The 17688-nt window shown below is 37.8% G+C and overlaps 1 protein-coding gene across 2 annotated transcripts; it reads left to right on the plus strand.

Annotated features, from left to right (window-relative positions):
* LOC109708296 (probable pectate lyase 1) lies at nucleotides 1266-9792 on the plus strand. 2 transcript variants are annotated; one of them, XM_020229977.1, is made up of 7 exons: nucleotides 1266-1555; nucleotides 1706-1792; nucleotides 2661-2726; nucleotides 7498-8074; nucleotides 8325-8428; nucleotides 8513-8651; nucleotides 9178-9792. In XM_020229977.1, exons 1-7 carry the CDS (start codon nucleotides 1434-1436, stop codon nucleotides 9397-9399), a joined length of 1317 nt encoding a protein of 438 aa, XP_020085566.1. In that variant the 5' UTR covers nucleotides 1266-1433; the 3' UTR covers nucleotides 9400-9792. The 2 variants fall into 2 exon arrangements, with proteins under 2 accessions (XP_020085566.1, XP_020085567.1); XM_020229978.1 differs by lacking the exons at nucleotides 1266-1555; nucleotides 1706-1792; nucleotides 2661-2726 and adding an exon at nucleotides 7358-7389.

Genomic DNA, 17688 nt, shown 5'->3' on the forward strand with positions numbered 1-17688 from the left:
ACACTAAGGGCTTGTTTGGTTCAAGAGTGGAATTGAAATGAATAATGGAATGAGAATGAATTGGAATAGCAATTGGATTTCCCCACTCTCCCAAGACGTTTGATTCATTTCTTGATTGGAAATCGGAATTAATTATTCTTATTTTACTGTTTAGTTGATACAAAGTTAAAAAATAATATAATAAAATAATGCTAATTTTACTTTTAAATATAATTTTATAAAACTATCTAAAATTTATAAAAAAAAATTATTATAAAAAAAAATTAATAAGACTCTCAAGTTAGAGTTATGCCAAAAAAATTTGAATTTATTTTAAAAATTTTTATGCAAGAAATTACAAAAAAAGCCCTTTTTTTTAATGATGAGAAAAGAGAGAAGAGATAGGTATAGAAAGAGAAAGGATGGATAAAATGGAAAAATGTTAGGCTAGGCGTGAGGAAGAGGTGAGTGTGGGCTTGGAATTGAAATTTCAATCCGGATTTGAAAACCGAAATCAATTTGTAAGCTAATGGACCATTTCCATTCCGATCCGAAATGGGAGTCTCAAACCGATTCCTGTGAACCAAACAAAATTAGCCGGATTTGATCAAACCGATTCCCATTCCGGATCCAAAATATATGAACCAAACGTGCCCAAAAACTAGAAGCCAAGATCATAAGCTTTAAATTTAAACAAATATTAAGACTCGAGAATTTTTTGGCCTCTAAATTAAGGTATTTTGCTATTAAGACTCGAATTTTTTGACCTCTAAATTAAGGTATTATGCTATTAGCTTAATGGCGCATGGTGCATGGAATTTTTTTTGATCTAATATTTTAAACCTAAAATTTATAAACCTAAAATCTATTGAATTAAATACTTATTTTAAATTTTTTTTATCTTAAATATATTAATTATTAAATATTTCGCAGGTTTCACAACGTGTCCGGGTACGTAAACTTCTGTTTAGGCTCCAGTGACTCAAAAGGAGTGGGGGCGCATGTGCCCTTCGCACGTGACGACCGACACGGCTCCCACGTGCCTCGTGGCCGAGGCGGTGAGGATACCGCGTTCCGTTGGAATGAGTTAGTTATGGTTCGTGGGTCGGCGGTGGTTTAACAATTTAACCGCGGTTAAGTTAAAAAAAAAAGTAAAAAAGAACAGAGTGCGAGAGCGAGCGCCGAGGAGAACGTTCTATAAATCGGCGCTTCGATCGTAGCGCTTCTTTTAGACTCCTCTCTCTCTCTCTCTCTCTCTCTCTCTCTCCTCTTTTCTTTTATCCCTTTTCCTTTTGTCCTCTCCCGCTCTCTCTCTCTCTTTCTCTCTCTCCAAACACAGAGCAGAGTAGAGCAGAGTAGTGTAGAGGGAGAGAAATATATAGATCTACGAGAACAAAGTAGAGATACATAGAGTGAGAAAGAGAGTGGAGGAAGAAAGAGGCTCACCGGCGACAATGGCGGCGGCGGCGGAGGTGTCGGCGGCGCGGCGATGGCTCCCATTGGTGGCTCTCGGCCTCCTCGTGCTCCTCGCCGGAGGCATCGGCTGGATCGGCGCCGATAAGCTCTCCTCGCCGAGGTACGCCTCTCTCCCTCTCTGTATACGGAAATGTGGGTTTCTAGAAGCTAGAGTAGGGGTTCGGGAACCTTCGCTAGGGTTTTGGTGTCTCTTTTGCTCGGATTCGAGTGTTGTACGAGCTCCGTTTTGATGATATTAGGGTTTTTTTAGGGTTTTGGGAGGAGCGGCGAGGTCGAGGAGGAGCTTGAGAGCTACGGCGAGGGCGGTGGCGAATGAGACGTGGTTAACGGATACGAGGTTAGTACAGTATTTTAGCAGTAGTACTAGTAGAAGCAAATGCTACAGTTTTATGTACCGAAGGATCTGGGCCGTCGATCCTTCCATCATAGAGATCCACACCGTTGAATCGTGGAGATCAGAGCGAATCCACGCCGTTCAGATCCTAGCCCTCGTATCTCCACCGTTAATCTCGTTATGTTCGTTTCGGTAGTTCGATGCTTCCTTTCTTTTTTTTCTTTTTTTTTTAAATCTACCAATGGAAAATTCGGGTTTACAAAAAGGATTTTTCCTTTTTTTTAAAAAAAATTTAAACAAAGGATATAAAAATCGAAATCAAAATAAAAAATCGAGGAACGGGCACTATCGAGCTCTCCTTTAACGGAAGTTCGTTGGAGGGTAAATTTGTAATTTTATTCGCCCAGCCCCTCACTCGGATTAAAGTGACGAAGGAAAAAAAATTGGGTCGCGTACCCAAAATGCACCACAACTAGTTACTCATGCATAGTCTAAAGATACTGTTAATTTTTGCTAAATTACTCTTTTACCCTTACGGCTCACTTCTTGGGTACCCATTGGAGTCCTAGAATATATTCCCTCGAGATATATATANTATATATATATATATTTAATTTAAACGCCTCGAGCGGTATAATTCTGCGGAAAAATGGCGAGATCTCCTCTCCCGATAAGACATGTTTCCGAGGCGCAACATTCTCATGTTTTTTTTTCTCGTTTCTTTAATTTTAACCTATGTTGTTATTATTATTATTATTATTATTATTATTATTATTTTGATTTGTCCGTAATAAATTAATCAAATCTCGTACATGTCGAATGAGGAGCGGGGCAATTTGGGATCTAATTTGGCGTGGTTTCATTTTCCCAGGGTCGGGCGAGATGTTGTGGTGGGCGCGGTCGATGATCCCGAGTTGGTCGCCTCCGAGGTCCGCAAGTAAGTTTCCTCTTTAATTTTTCAGTTTATATTAATTTTAAATCTAAATTATATTGCTACTTACAAATTAAAAAAATTTATACCAAAGTAGATGTTTATATATTCAAACAGCATCCAAATAGGATCCCAATTTTTTGGTACTCTTACGGTACCACCATAAATTGAATTCGGTGGAGTAACATATAAAATTTATTTTGGTGTAAATGCATCAGGTAGGGTCACCTTTGGCCTTACAATCCTATAATAGTGTACTTAAAACTTTAATTTAATTTCTTAAATTTGCTCTATGGCATTTATAAGGCCATCTTATAAAAAAATTAAAACCATTTTACTTCTAATTTTTGTGAATAAAATATATTTTTTTATGTATTATTAATTTCTGGGACAACTTGGATGTTTTGATGATACATTTAAAAATTATAGTTTTGATTAAAAGGTACAAAACTTATCTAAACTATGAGCTATTTTGATTTGTCTTTACAATCTTTTAAAATTTTAATTTTACTATACAACCTTTCAATTTTATTCGATTCGAGTCCGTCAACGACTCTTTGACTTTAAAATTTGAGCTAATTATTTAGTTTTGCAAATTTATAGTTGTGAAAATTGTATGAAATATGTTAACTGAATCTATAAAATTAAATAGCCTTATTTAAATTTTAAAGCCAAAGGAGTCCGGCTACTATACTCTTATCAGTATAGGCCCTTTTGTACTCATAAGGTTTCGACCGTTAGATCTATTTTTTTGATCATTTTCACCCATTAGATCATACTTTTCAACCAACCACCCACTCAACCTTAGGGGACCACTATTAACCTAACCGGAGACCACTGTCATCGTAACCGCACATCCTTTTATTCAATAGTCGAAAACTTATGAGTACAAAACGTTTTATACTCATAAGAGTATAGTAATCCTAGCCAAGCCAAAGTACTATTATCTGACTCAAATCAAACAAATTAAATGGTAAGGTAGTATGGTCAAAATTTTGAAATATTGAGTAGCCAAATCAATATGATCCATAGTTTAGATAACTTTTATATATTTTTATTAATAATGTTTATGTCAAATCCTTCAGACTTTGTAGATAAAAACATTTTTATCCATCTAATTAGATTTTTGTTTTATTTGTCCTAATTTGGGCTAGAGATCTAAGCTATTAGACGGAGCCAAAGTCTTATTCATATCTGAACCCGACCAGCTTACTGTAAGATCCGTTTTGGGCCGATTGTGGCCCGAGCCGTTAGACACACGGACTGAGCCCAGTTTGATGCGGACTTAAACTAATCGTGTTTAGCGTTAGATCTAGCCAATATCCGTAACCCAGTTCTTCCTACACTTGTTTGTTTGTTTTTTTTTTATTAAAAAAATTTAAATCCAGTGATCTGGGATATTCTAGATGCCATCCCTGAGGTGGGAATTACGATTCCCCATTTATGCTTTCACCAAAAAGAAGAAGATCTTGTCCTACACTCCTACTGAAGAGCAACTTTTCAGCCGAGAAAATCGACTTATCTATCAAGTTGGAAGAATACAATTTATTGGGATGTAAAGTAAATGATATACAAAATTGGCAGCGTTTGGATTGGGGATTAGGGGTGGAATAACCCCTTATCCCCTTTTATACCCAAATGCTAATTTTTTATCCGAGAATAGTAATTCTCGGTTATCTATAATAACCGGGTATAATTATTCCCATCAACACCTCCATTTTCTATATATAACTATCTATTATTTTTTTTATTCCATATTATCTATCCAAATGTTATTTTTCTTATTCCCGAAAATAACTCAATTTTTATCCAAATGCTATCTTTTTTATTTTCATATTTGTACCTATTCCTATAATAACTAGTTCTTATTTATAGCAGAACTAAACTCTAACAAAGAATGCACAATCGGAGGATGTGCGAAGCCCGCGTAGTAAGTCGGTCAGCCACTGTAGGTGTAGGGGGTGCGGTGAGACCAAGGCTGACACAAATCACTGTGTATATCTGAATTTTATTATTCCGAGGCGTCCTTCGTGACCTTTTTCGGGCTATACAACCTCCTCCTCATCGTTCGTGGCATCTCTTATGCCGTGTCACGTGAGTGGCCGGTGTCGCTAGGGGCATTAATTATGGCCCGCGGCCTGGTGCGGGGGGCTTTTATGGGCTTAGGGAAAGGGCGAAATTCTCGCACACCGGTTCGCAAATCACGCAGCTTGTAGAAAAATTCCATCTTTTTCGAAAATTTTAAAGCCAAATTATATTGGGGTCACCAGAATAATCAAACGTCAAATTATTTAGGTGTAAAAACTCAGGTTCTTTTTTAAAACTGTATTATTTGTTACTATTATTATTATTATTACTACTGGTATTTGTCTACTAATAAGTAACTGCAAAAGCTATTGTACCTTGGATGAGAATTAAAACTTTTTAAATTTTACAATATAAATTTTCTTAATGTTGTCGTTCATGTTTTGGGGGATCCAGTTGTATACACCACGGGTTAAACTGGGCTTGTCGTCTCGACATTTATAGTAAAGTATTATTATATACTAGAAACTTTCTATAATAATTTATTCTAGCCATTAACTTGAGGGTATGTTTAGTTCATAATTTAAATAGGAATGAAAAATAGAATTAAAATGCACTAGAATAGGACATGAAACAATGAATCATCTCAAAATGTTTGGTTCATTATTAGAATGAAAAGTAAAATGGACATTTAGAATTTTAAGAGAAGAGAGAGGAATGCAATGAAAAGGAGATAAAAATATGGTGTTTTTGACAAGAGATTTTGAGTGGTTTATTTTTAAATTGTTCAAACCAGAATTCAAAACTTAATTTGATCATAAACGGATTGGATCATTTCCATTCCGAAGTATGGAATGAAAATTAGAATTCGATTTCTGTTGAACAAATAGTAACTATCAAAATTAATGAATTCAATTTCGATTGTCTAGTATAAAATAGGTGAACCAAACAAGTACAAGTAGATAAGTGAATCCCATTCCGAGCTTAAAGAGTAAAAGCTATTATTGCTTGCGCCTAATTTATTTGTATATCCCTACATGAGAAATTTTTTATCCATTTCAAACTTTCAATCCAATAGTTTAAACGTGTAGAGAAAAAGAAGTTGAATTCGATAAAGAGCAGGATTAAGATATGAGATGGAAAACAAAATTGATAAACATATAGTAAATAAATGTACAAATGTACTGGGTGTAGAAAATAATTTGCCATCTAAATAGTAATATTATTATAAGAGTTTAAAGACCTTTAATGTGGGAACTTGAATGTTCGATAAGCAAAATCAAAACAAAAGTTTGAGGAGAGAGTGTTCTAGCAATGGAAAGCCTCTGAGAAACAGGACACTGCTATTTTGGGTTTTCCACAATTCCTGTACCGTCGGAAAGAGCGGTAAGACTATGGCCTTTCTTTCAATTTTGAGAAATTCTATAGTATCACACTTATATCAAATTATCAGCAACAAATAAATCATATTTCTCTTTTTTTTAAAAAAATATAATAAAAAATATTCTTTTATTAATAATGATGGGACGGATGAATTTAAGAGAGATAACTTATTGGATGAAACGCCACGATCAAGGATATAACTTGTTCTAAAATTTTTCCAACTTTTCTGCTCGTCCTTGGGTAATTAATATTTCTTCCGGTCCCACAGTGCGTTCTCTGTTCCGTTGGTCGATTTAATTCCCCGACCACCACCACCTGCACCTGCACCTGCACCTCCACCTCCGAATTGTCCTTCCCATCTTCTCCATTAATTCCTCACATGGGAACTTCCTCCACCCGCACTTCCAATTTGTCCTTCTCATCTTCTGTACTGATTCCCCCCCTCCCTCACATGGGAACTTTCTGATCTTCTCTGGCCTTCCTTGTGAGGAAATATATCACAAATCAATTAATTGAGATTGAAAGAAAAAACTAATCAGAAACAATATAGAAATCACACATTAAATTAATATTAAAAAAAATTATATCTTAATATTTGATTTGAATACTGTAAAATTTTATGTAAAATTATTGCCATAGAAAAAACTTTCTTGCGTTGTGAGGCTAAATTGGGAATTTGGTGGGTTAGCTTTTGCAACAATAAACAAAAATGGAATTGTTCGCCAAATAAAGTGCGGTAGCTTTTGCAGCAAATAAGAAGTGAAATTGTTTGCCAAATTAAGTGGGCATTTATGGTTATTTCTGTGAATAGTTAGACTTTTTCTTTTCCTTTCTGATTCTCGGTAGTTAGGCTTTTTGGTTTCAGAAATGCTGTCTATTCAAAAAAATTTGGTTTTGACTTTATTTTCCCTCCATCCTAATATTTAGACGCTTTAGATTTTATTACTATTAAAAAAAATAGGATGTACGAAAATTAGTGCAAAGAAATAGAATTTCTTTGTGGACGGAGAGTGTGTAAAATTTATATCTATTTTTGGATGGATAGGCAGTATTACTCTTTTTTTTTTTCTTTTTTTTTTTTGTCCGCAGCTAATTACAAATCCCCGTAATCTTTGCCTAATTGTACGAAATTCAATAGATTCATCAAAAAAAAAAAGAGGAGGAAACTAAGACCTTATTTGATATTATTATATTTATTAATTTTTTTAAAAAAATTCTATAAAAAAAAAGATAGCAGTAGAAGGATGGTAGGAACATCTCGGTAAGTTCATTAATTGCAATTAATAAAGTGTAATTAAAAATTAAACAGCTAGAGGATCTAATCTGCATGGTTTGAAGAATTCTAAGCCACCAGAATTTTGTTGATCAGGGCGATCAACAAGAGCAGCAGCAGCAGCAGCGGTGTGCGGCGGCGGGAGCTGGGATACCTGTCGTCGTGCGGGACGGGCAACCCGATCGACGACTGCTGGCGGTGCGACCCGCAGTGGCACCACCACCGGAAGCGCCTGGCAGACTGCGGCATCGGCTTCGGACGCAATGCCGTGGGCGGCCGCAACGGGCGCTTCTACGTGGTCACCGACCCGAGCGACGACGACCCCGTCAACCCCCGCCCGGGCACTCTCCGCCACGCCGTCATCCAGGACAAGCCCCTCTGGATCGTCTTCAAGCGCGACATGGTCATCACCCTCAAGCAGGAGCTCATCATGAACAGCTTCAAGACCCTCGACGGCCGCGGCGTCGACGTCCACATCGCCGGCGGCGCCTGCATCACCGTCCAGTTCGTCACCAACATCATCATCCACGGCCTCCACATCCACGACTGCCGCCCCACTGGCAACGCCATGGTCCGCAGCTCCCCCTCCCACTACGGCTGGCGCACCATGGCCGACGTCATGGGCTCCACCGCCATCACCATCTCCAACAACTACTTCACCCACCATAACGAGGTAGCTAACCTACCTACCTACCTACCTACCTATACGTGCATGCATGCATGCATGCATCAACATCAGCATCAACATCTGGTTGTTCGTCACATTTACTTTCTCACTTTTGCTTAAAATACGCTGCTGCAGCAACCGATAGATGATGTTTTATCAGGATATTTTGTGATACCACTTATCATCGCTAAATAGCTAGCTTATTCTTAACAATGAACTTAAGCTGAATCTTGAAGAGCTGGTGAAATTGATGCAGGTGATGCTATTGGGTCACAGCGATTCCTACGCAAGGGACAAGGCAATGCAGGTGACCATCGCATTCAACCACTTCGGCGAAGGCCTCATTCAGAGGATGCCCAGGTGCTCTCTGCTTTTTCTTAGCTACGGATTTGAACGAATGGCGGACATGTTGTTTAGCTTGTATTTTGTATTGCCGTTTCTCAGGTGTAGGCACGGCTACTTCCATGTGGTGAACAACGACTACACTCACTGGGAAATGTATGCCATCGGTGGAAGTGCCGATCCGACCATTAATAGTCAGGGCAACCGATACCTCGCCCCGACCAACCCCTTTGCCAAGGAGGTAAATTATCTGGACCGTCCTCTGCACCAATGGACATTGCATCAAGGTCCTATTTTGTCTCACCTGAAGCTTTTACGCAGATGTTCTGCAAGTTCTTGCTTTTTCTGCACAGCAGAAGCACAAGTTTCAACAACTGAGGCTTCCAATTTTCAATCAGAAATTCACTAAACTAGCGGCCGAAACAAAAACCTTATTATTCTTCTTTGCAAAATTCAGAAATGAGGTTGAACCTTTGGGCTCAAAAACTCATTTTTGCTCCTTGCTACAGCAGAGCACTTATGATCTGTTTGGTCGAGATTGTGCGAGAATTGCTTGCCTTTCGAGGAGTAATTCTGAGGAGAATTGCCGTTCGTGAAGCAATATATTGCTGCTTCTTCGATGTATTATATTTGCATTCTGTGACAAGCAGTTGATTGGTTGCTTACTTAACGCATAACCACTGCCGGGCACATGTGTGAAGTGTGGCTAAACAGACCCTTAGTTTCATACTCTTCGATACTGACATTTCGTTCTATGCATACAATAGGTGACGAAGAGGGTCGACACAGACGAGAGCATGTGGAAGAGCTGGAACTGGAGATCAGAGGGCGACCTCCTGCTGAACGGTGCCTACTTCACTCCCTCAGGTGCTGGGGCCTCTGCGAGCTACTCGCGAGCCTCCAGCCTCGGCGCCAAGTCCTCCTCAATGGTCGGCACCATCACTTCCGGAGCTGGCGTCCTCAACTGTCGCAGGGCTTCTGTTTGCTAAAACACGAACGAATCCTTTCAAAACAAGATTTTATTCAACAATGCTTAAATAGTGTTTTTTTTTTTTTTTTTTTTTTTCCTGGTCTTTTTTCATTTTCTGTTTACTACACGGTCAGTTATATCCGTTTTCACCATCCTCAACCTCCCCCTGCTTTCCACTGTAATATCTGTGCGAAGCAGGCGCGAAGCGTTGCTGATTTCTTCTTCGTTGTTGCGCATCCTTCAAGTATGTTTAGGGTCATATATGGCTTTGGGTGCCATAGATCTTATTTTTTTACTCTATTTTCTTCTTTCTTCTCGATACATGTGTGTCATCGATTTCGATTGGGTATTGTTGTAATGGATGCAAAGTTATCTTCAGTAAAGGGAAACAGTTTAACCTGTATTATCTGTATGTTTGTGTTGTTTCTTTGTCTTCTGTTTTACTCATTTGTTTCCAGTATATTTGTTGATGATTAATAAATGACAGCAACTTCATCTCTAAATACAGCATTACAATTAAAATGCAACTCTTTTGTATTCAAAACAATATATAAGAAAACCATTACACTGATTGCATTTTGTGTATCTTTTGTAGGGCCTCCATCAGGGAATTTACAGCCTCTGAATTAAAACACCTGAAAAGGTAAAGCTTTTGTGTAAATTGTTAAAATTCTTCAAATCCTCGCGTATATCGATCTTCTATTGTTAGGTAAAAGGCTGGTTTTGTCATCTTCTGAATCTGATGTTCTGTTATTTCATAAACTGCTGTAGTGATTGGACCATTGGATGCTCATGGTTAACGGTAACCAAGTAAATAGGAAAAAGGCTTTTTTCTCTGCCGCTTCAATCTACCTAAATCTTTATTTTAAAGCAAAACTTTGCTTGCATGGACAAGCAGATTGGTAAAACATTGCAACAAACAGAAAAAAGATTTACTAAATTTTTATTCTGGAGCAAAATTTTGCTTGTGTGGAGCAGATTGGTAAAACATTGTAACAAAAAGAGACACTTTTATATGCCCTTTAGAGTATAATCTTACACGCACAAACCCCTTAATAATTCTGGCCGCTGTATCAGTTGATGATAAAAAGCAACATGCTTCATTTCCACGCGGGGAATAATGTTTTATGGCGTGAAGTAAGAAGATTCTGTAGTTAGAACTAATTCTCAGCTACATAGCTTCTGCAAAACAAGTGTGCATATTGAGATGGGTTGTTAATAATTGCTGATAGCCCCAATCATAACTTATGTAGTGCCAACCAGGGTACGACTATATGCGATCCGAATCTTATGCTGCCTCTGCAACAACTAGCAAACTGTCCTCTCCTCATTCCTGCTGTCGGTGAGTTTTCTTTTCGACCTTCTTCGATCAGATCTGAAAACACATGTAAAACTTCCAACTAGATAGATCTGAGACAATCTTTTTGTTTCAAATGTTTTCCTCACCTTTCTCGCTATCTTGATCTTCGGCGACACTAGTACTGTAACGCCCCAATAGTCCCACATCGAGTGGGATACTGATTTCGATCGGTTTATATGAGGCCTACACGCTAGTAATAAGAATTGGGCTTAAACATTTTGGGCCGGTTGTTTGGGCCCAACGAGTTATTGTTACTAGCGGGTCGGGTCGTTATAATTGATATCAGAGACGAATACCAGCCGGACGTGTGAGAGCAAATTGCTATGCGGGACAAAGTGCTACACCAACGAATTTGGTGGGAGCCAACTCTTGAACCCGTTGGAGCCACCTCTAGAATCTCACATCGCCTCGTAATTCTGGTCCTGATCTGTCTGTCTGTGATTTGGTTTGGTTTGGACCTGACAAGGACTTCAGGGTCTAAACAGGGGTAGTTTGTGGTGGGATATTCGACGAGGACTTCAGGGTCTAAACAGAGAGAGTTTGTGGTGGGATACTGATTTCGAATCGGTTTATATGAGACCTACACGCTAGTAATAAGAACTGAGTTTAAACATTTTGGGTCGGTTGTTTGGACCCAACGAGTTATTGTTGCTAGCAGGTCGGGTCGTTACAAGTACAACTCTCTAAAAAGCGATCTCCCAAGCGTGATAATTAAGGTTTCTTTTCAAGGGAATATGGTGTAGGCTACCATGTACTGGATTGTCCTTACTTTAGGGTGTCTCATAAAGATTCTCTGGTGACGAGGACTCAAATGTCTCAATGGTGAATATACTTTTCCTTGTAACTGTGATTCTAGTACAGGATAAATAACAAACCATGGCATAGAGAGCCCTTTCAACGGCGAAATTGTCATCATATTCTTTGCCATCCATCCTACGATTGAGGTTTCTTTATTAAATTTATAATTCTGTTTGCTGCAAAATTTATGTTTTATCTCAACCGTAAAAGCGAGTAAGAAAGATCGAGAAATAGACCCATTGATTTAAATCATTCTCATTAGCGATTAGTTGGTCATCTCAGGGTTATAAAGTATATGAGTTTATACATGTATGTCTGCTTTTCTTTAAATTGTAGCAGGTATGAGCTTCAATTCCATCCTAAAAATCAATTTGATCACAGCTTTAAAAATTGACTAACTTTTACTGCCACAAAAACTACAAGTTCCTAATTGATATGAAAACACTAAAAGGAATTAAAAACAGGGTGACAAAATGAAGTATATTAACAACTTATGAGGTTGACCAACGTTCATAAATGAAGACGAAGCAAAGAAATCAAAGTAAACAAGCAATTTTACGTGATTTAGCTACTGACTTATGTCCTTGAATAAAGACGGAGAATAAGTTTCATTAGAATTTAAAGTGTATATAAAACTGTGTTTCTCAAAAGATCTAAGCCTCCGACATATACAAAAGTGTGTTTCTCTTGTAGCGACAATCTGCGCGAAGGAGTATAAATATGTAAGTGGCTAAAACATAATATGAATCCAATTACTATCCATTTAGGAGGACAGAGGCCTTCATCTTTCTAAGTCGTTTTAGGTGATAGAAATTTCAAATCGATGATTGGAACTGTTAAAGTTGATCTAGAACATTTAAAGTATTCAAAAACTAAATTTCATGAATTTTAAAAATTATTTACATAGTGATCAAAGGATCACAAAATCGGCAATTTTTGATAGCCTATATGAGCCTTTTGCTTATTTAACGGTGGAGAAAAATTCAAACAGCTTAAATTTGTGATAGAAAGTTTGTTATACCATATAGATAACGTTTGATAACTCTGATCATGAATTGAAAAAGTCTAATATCTATTTTCACAAGATTATTTATTTTTGACCGTTCATTTTTCGACTCTTCAATGAACTTGATAAGGAATTTTAAAATTTGTGAAATTTAGTTTCTAGACATTATAAATGCTCTAAATCAACTTTAACGGTTCCGATCATCAACTCAAGATTCCTATCATCTAAAACGATTTAGAAGACGAAGACCTCCGTCCTCCTAAAAGGATAGTAACTGGATTCAACATAATATAACTATAAAATAATCTTGTGTTAACTAAACGTGTAGGTCTTAAATAGAATATTAGTATCATAAAATAGGTCAAGATTAAGAATGAGAGACTTATTTAACAATTTTTAATTTGTAAAAGTTTAAAAACTCTTAGATTCTCTCTTTGCCTTTGAACTAAGTTAAATGCTGCAATTTACGGGCCTTTATGACTTAACTTTTCTTCTGATCCAACATTACCCTTTGCTAATATAAGATACTATTGATTCACATTTCCAAATGTTTTGTAAATTACACTCTCTCTCTCTCTCTCTCTCTCTCTCTCTCTCTCTCTCTCTCACACTCACACACACACACACACAAACACTTTTGATATTGAGCATTGCGCGACAGTATAAGATACTAAGATCATTTGTGTGAGGATTGAGGAACATTGTGATTGCAGATTAACCAATTTCTGGAACTTCAAGAGCTTAAGAAGTTCAAAACAAAATAGAGATTGGTTAAGATTTGAACTCCCAAGTTCTTTCATTTTTCCATAATGATGATTATTTAACTACTGCTACACTAAAGCTACCTCTTCTTACTGGTGGCCGACTGTTTAGCTAGACTGACTGAAACCGCGAGACGAAACAATCAGCTACGCGGCATTGGACCATCCGATGACTGCCAGACGGTGCTTATACAATACGCCGATGACACAATATTCTTCTGTGAACCAAGGAAACGTTTTATGCACAACCTGCGGTTCCTCTGGAATATGTTCGAATGGGCCTCTAGGCTCAGAATCAATATGGAGAAATCGGAACTGCACTCTTGGGGCCTAACCCAAACAAGGCCGTAAGACTTGCGAACATTTTAGGCTGCCAAGTCGGGCGATTACCATTCCGCTATCTGGGTTTACCACTTCACAATAAACAACTTCGTAAGGAAGACTGGGCAGTAGTCATCAATCGCATTGAGGCAAGAATCGAAGGCTGGAAAGCTAAAGTACTATCGCTAGGGGGAAGACTCACGCTTGTTAACTCGGTTCTCACCAACCTGCCGCTATTCTACTTTTCCATCTTTAAGGCGCTACAGTGGGTATTGAATCGGATTGAGGGACTCAGAAGAGCTTTCTTTTGGAAGGGGTGCTCCAAAATCACCGGTGGCGCGTGCCTTGTCAACTGGAAAACTGTTTGCAAAAGTAAAAGAGAAGGGGGACTTGGAATCTTAGACCTAAAATCCATGAATCTGGCCCTATTAACGAAGTGGTGGTGGCGCTACTTTACCAATCCAGACCTCCTTTGGTGTAAATTGGTTAGATCTCTTTACTACGTCAGGCGAAAACCGCTACTTGAGGGTAGATGCTTTGTACCGTATTCGTAGTGGTGGAAGAGCGTGCTCTGTTGTCGAGAAGTGTTTTCCTGCGGAGTAACCTTTGAGCTCGGCAACGGAAGAAATATCAGGATGTGGCACGACATCTGGGTCGGAGAAACCCCTCTTACTACCTTATTCCCGGTCATCTTTCAAAACATCAGGAATAAGGAAGCTCGGATTTCTCAGTGCTGGAATCAGGACGGCTGGAGATGGCGCTATATCTGTCGAGGCTCCATGGCGGCCCTCTCTACGGATAGCCGCGGACAGTTATTGATGCTTAAAGACTTGCTCCAAGGCCACCGCCCAAGCAATAGACCGGACTTGATCAGATGGCGATGGACCTCCGACCAATTATTCACTGTCAAATCCCTTTACCAGTTTATCACGGATGCTGGGCTGCGTGTCTCGATGAATCAATATATTTGGAGCCTGAAAATTCCTGTTAAAATTAAAGTCTTCATTTGGCTTCTTCTTCGGAAGAGATTACCCACTGCTGACAGATTGCTGATCCGAGGCATGAACGTAAACCAAAACTGTGCTTTCTGTGCGGTCCTCACGGAAAGCTGCGACCATATTTTCAACGATTGCGTGTACGTTCGATTCCTTCTTCTCAGTATGGGAGGATTAGACACAATTGATGTCAGCACAGGAGATGTTCGAGATATCTGGGCCGGAACTACTGAAATCCTTGTTGGCTCTTCGAGAAAACAAGGCTTGATCCTCCTGGCTGCGACTTGGTGGGTAATCTGGACGGATAGAAACAACTATGTTTTCAGAGGAAACCCACCCAATGCCACCAGGTCTCTTGAACGTGTCAAACAACTAATTAGCAATTGGACCACAATGCTTAGATGTCTCTGATGTCTCTTCTGTACCCCTTCCTCTGTTTCACTCTCTTTTGTTAACTTTACTCCTTTTGTTTTTTAATTTCTATTTTTGCCTTTTTGTCGGATTTTCGGAGGCCTAAGCTGCTTCCAACTTGTATGCTCAGTTCATCTAACTTAATGAATGAAGCGGGTAGCTTGCTACCTATTTCTCAAAAAAAAAAAAAAAAGCACTTAAATAAATATGTTGAATTTGATGCCTTTTTTCCAAGTTAAAACATCAGGCAACATTGACACCTTTTGCCAGTTCATTTTGTCACTNTAAATTTTAACTCATATTTTAATTAAAAAAGTTGAAAAAATAAATTTAATCCGAATAAATATCTATTCCGTCCGGATTCAACTTTCAATCCGGCCTTTTAGGCCGGATTGAAAAAAGGGTGATTGAGCGATTCCCATTCCACTCGGGAATCAGAATGGGAATGGGAATGGGACTCCCACGTACCAAACACCCATAAATGGATTCACTCATTCTCATTCCGATTTCATGGTAAAAAAAAAGCGAACCAAACACGCCCTATATATATTTCTTTGTTAGTTGACCAGTTAAAACTAACTTTTCTTTTACTCTTAAATAAATATATCTTTAATCATATTTAATAGCATTTATTAATTTTAATATTTTTATTCCGATGTTTACGTCATTCCACGTGAACATATTTAAATTATAAAAACACTTTTAATAAAAGTTTTTTTGTTTTCCAGATATAACAGTTCAGACGATAAAAATTTAACAACCAACTAAATATGGTCAACATGTAGAGATAAATTTGCATATTTTGATGCTTTAGAGCGATATATTTTTCTTTGAGAGATAAGTAGCACGCTACCTGCTTCGTTTATTTTATTTAGAAACAAACTTAGCTGGAAATTTGAATCAATTAGGATTCGAACTTGGGACCTCGGGTACCAACCATCAAACTCTTTGCCATTTGCTCTAGGGACGGTCGGTTAGAGCGATATTGATAATTGAAACTTCATATATATAATAATAAAATTTTGTAGAAATAAATATGCAAGTTATTAGCTTTGAAGAGACACATATGCAATTATCCTTTATTTTTATTGTGCTTTTTTTTTAGTATGTAGGCCCCTCAAAACTTTTTTTTTACAAAGAGCCTAACAAATTTATATTTGCATAATAGCCCTCTTTTTACAACGCGAACGCCTATGTGGCATTTTTAAGTTGTACACGCCGTGTTTCTTTTTGTATTTTTTATTGCCTCTAATTTAAAAAATGGTCTAAAATGTGAATATAATAACCGTGTTCAACTTAAAATTGCTAACGTAGCACTCGCGTGGTAAGGAGATAGGGATGCAAACGGATCCGGGTTGGTGGAGCTCCTGCCCCAATCCGCCCCGATGGGAGCAGTAAATGGGAGAAAATAAATGGATTCGGGGCGGGAAACGGGGTGAATTTTACGATTCGAGACGGATTTGGGGCAGAAAACGGGAAAAATTTTGACCCGCCCCGAATCCGCCCCGAAAATCATTTATATTTTAAAAAAATATTTCTAAAAAATAATGTATTTACAAAAAAGTTCAAAATATAAATAAGTTAGTACTCTCATTTCTAATGTATTTGAAATTTTTGAATTTTGTTTTGAATTTTGATTAATATTTTTGATTTTTATAATTGATATTGTTAAATTATATATAATATTATTAAAAATTATTATTTTATATTTTACAAAATATTAATAATATTATAATTTTATAAAAAATATTAGTTGGCGGGGCGGATTCGGGGCGCCGGCGGGAGGCAGTTACGAGGCGGGGTGGATTATGGAATGAAATTTTTAACCCATCACGTATACGGGACAGGAGGCGGGGCGGGATTTTGCTAGTCTCGGGGCGGGAGGCGGGGCGGGCTCCCACCCCCAGATCAGCCCCCTTTGCATCCCTATAAGGAGAGGACCAATATATACAAATATAAATTTGTTAGGGTTATTTGTAAATATTTTTATTTTTGAGGGGGCTAAATATGAAAAAGCCCATTTTTATTCCCTTGTGTTTTCCTTTTTATGGTATGGTCGGGATGTCCGCAGAAGGACCAACAAACTAACACACCAAACCAATCTGTCGGTTATATGCTGAAAAACCAACTAATCTTGATTCGTTATTCTATTTACCTAAAAGAAAAAAAATTAGTCTTGTTCAAGAAGTTAAGACAATAGATAATTAAACTGAAAAATCTTATTCAATTCTAAATACATTGAAATACATTATAGGAGAATTTTTACTGGTAATGTAGTGGATTCCGCTATTTGAGTTTTGCTGTTGTTCAAACTTGGCTTGAAGTTAAATTTTGAGTCTAAAAGTTTGTTTAAGTTTGAGTTGTGAATTAATTCAGCCGAACTTGATCGGGCCAAATTTCCAACTCAGGCCAAGTTCGATTCCAAATTGAACGGCTTGGTAAGTCCTATTCTATTGCAATTTATAAACTAAAAAATCCATAAATGATAATTTCTTAAATCCAAAAAAAAGATTTTTCTAAAAACATCCAAATTTGTTTAAGGTTAAATTTCAGCAGATTAGAGGTTTCAAGTTATAGACCAAACTCCCGGAGGTAGGATATGTACATATTCTGACTTTAGATCCATCCAGCTAGGATCTGGATTTGCCGAATGTGC

This window comes from Ananas comosus, linkage group 3 (genome assembly GCF_001540865.1).
Source record: "Ananas comosus cultivar F153 linkage group 3, ASM154086v1, whole genome shotgun sequence".
Lineage (NCBI taxonomy): Eukaryota > Viridiplantae > Streptophyta > Magnoliopsida > Poales > Bromeliaceae > Ananas > Ananas comosus.

What these genes read in the sequence shown, in the direction of transcription:
- LOC109708296 (XM_020229977.1), top strand. Translation starts at nt 1,434, where the DNA reads ATGGCGGCGGCGGCGGAGGTGTCGGCGGCGCGGCGATGGCTCCCATTG. An exon ending in GATAAGCTCTCCTCGCCGAG is followed by an intron (nt 1,556 to 1,705) that starts GTACGCCTCTCT and finishes GGGTTTTTTTAG; the next exon opens with GGTTTTGGGAGGAGCGGCGA. An exon ending in CCAACCCCTTTGCCAAGGAG is followed by an intron (nt 8,652 to 9,177) that starts GTAAATTATCTG and finishes TGCATACAATAG; the next exon opens with GTGACGAAGAGGGTCGACAC.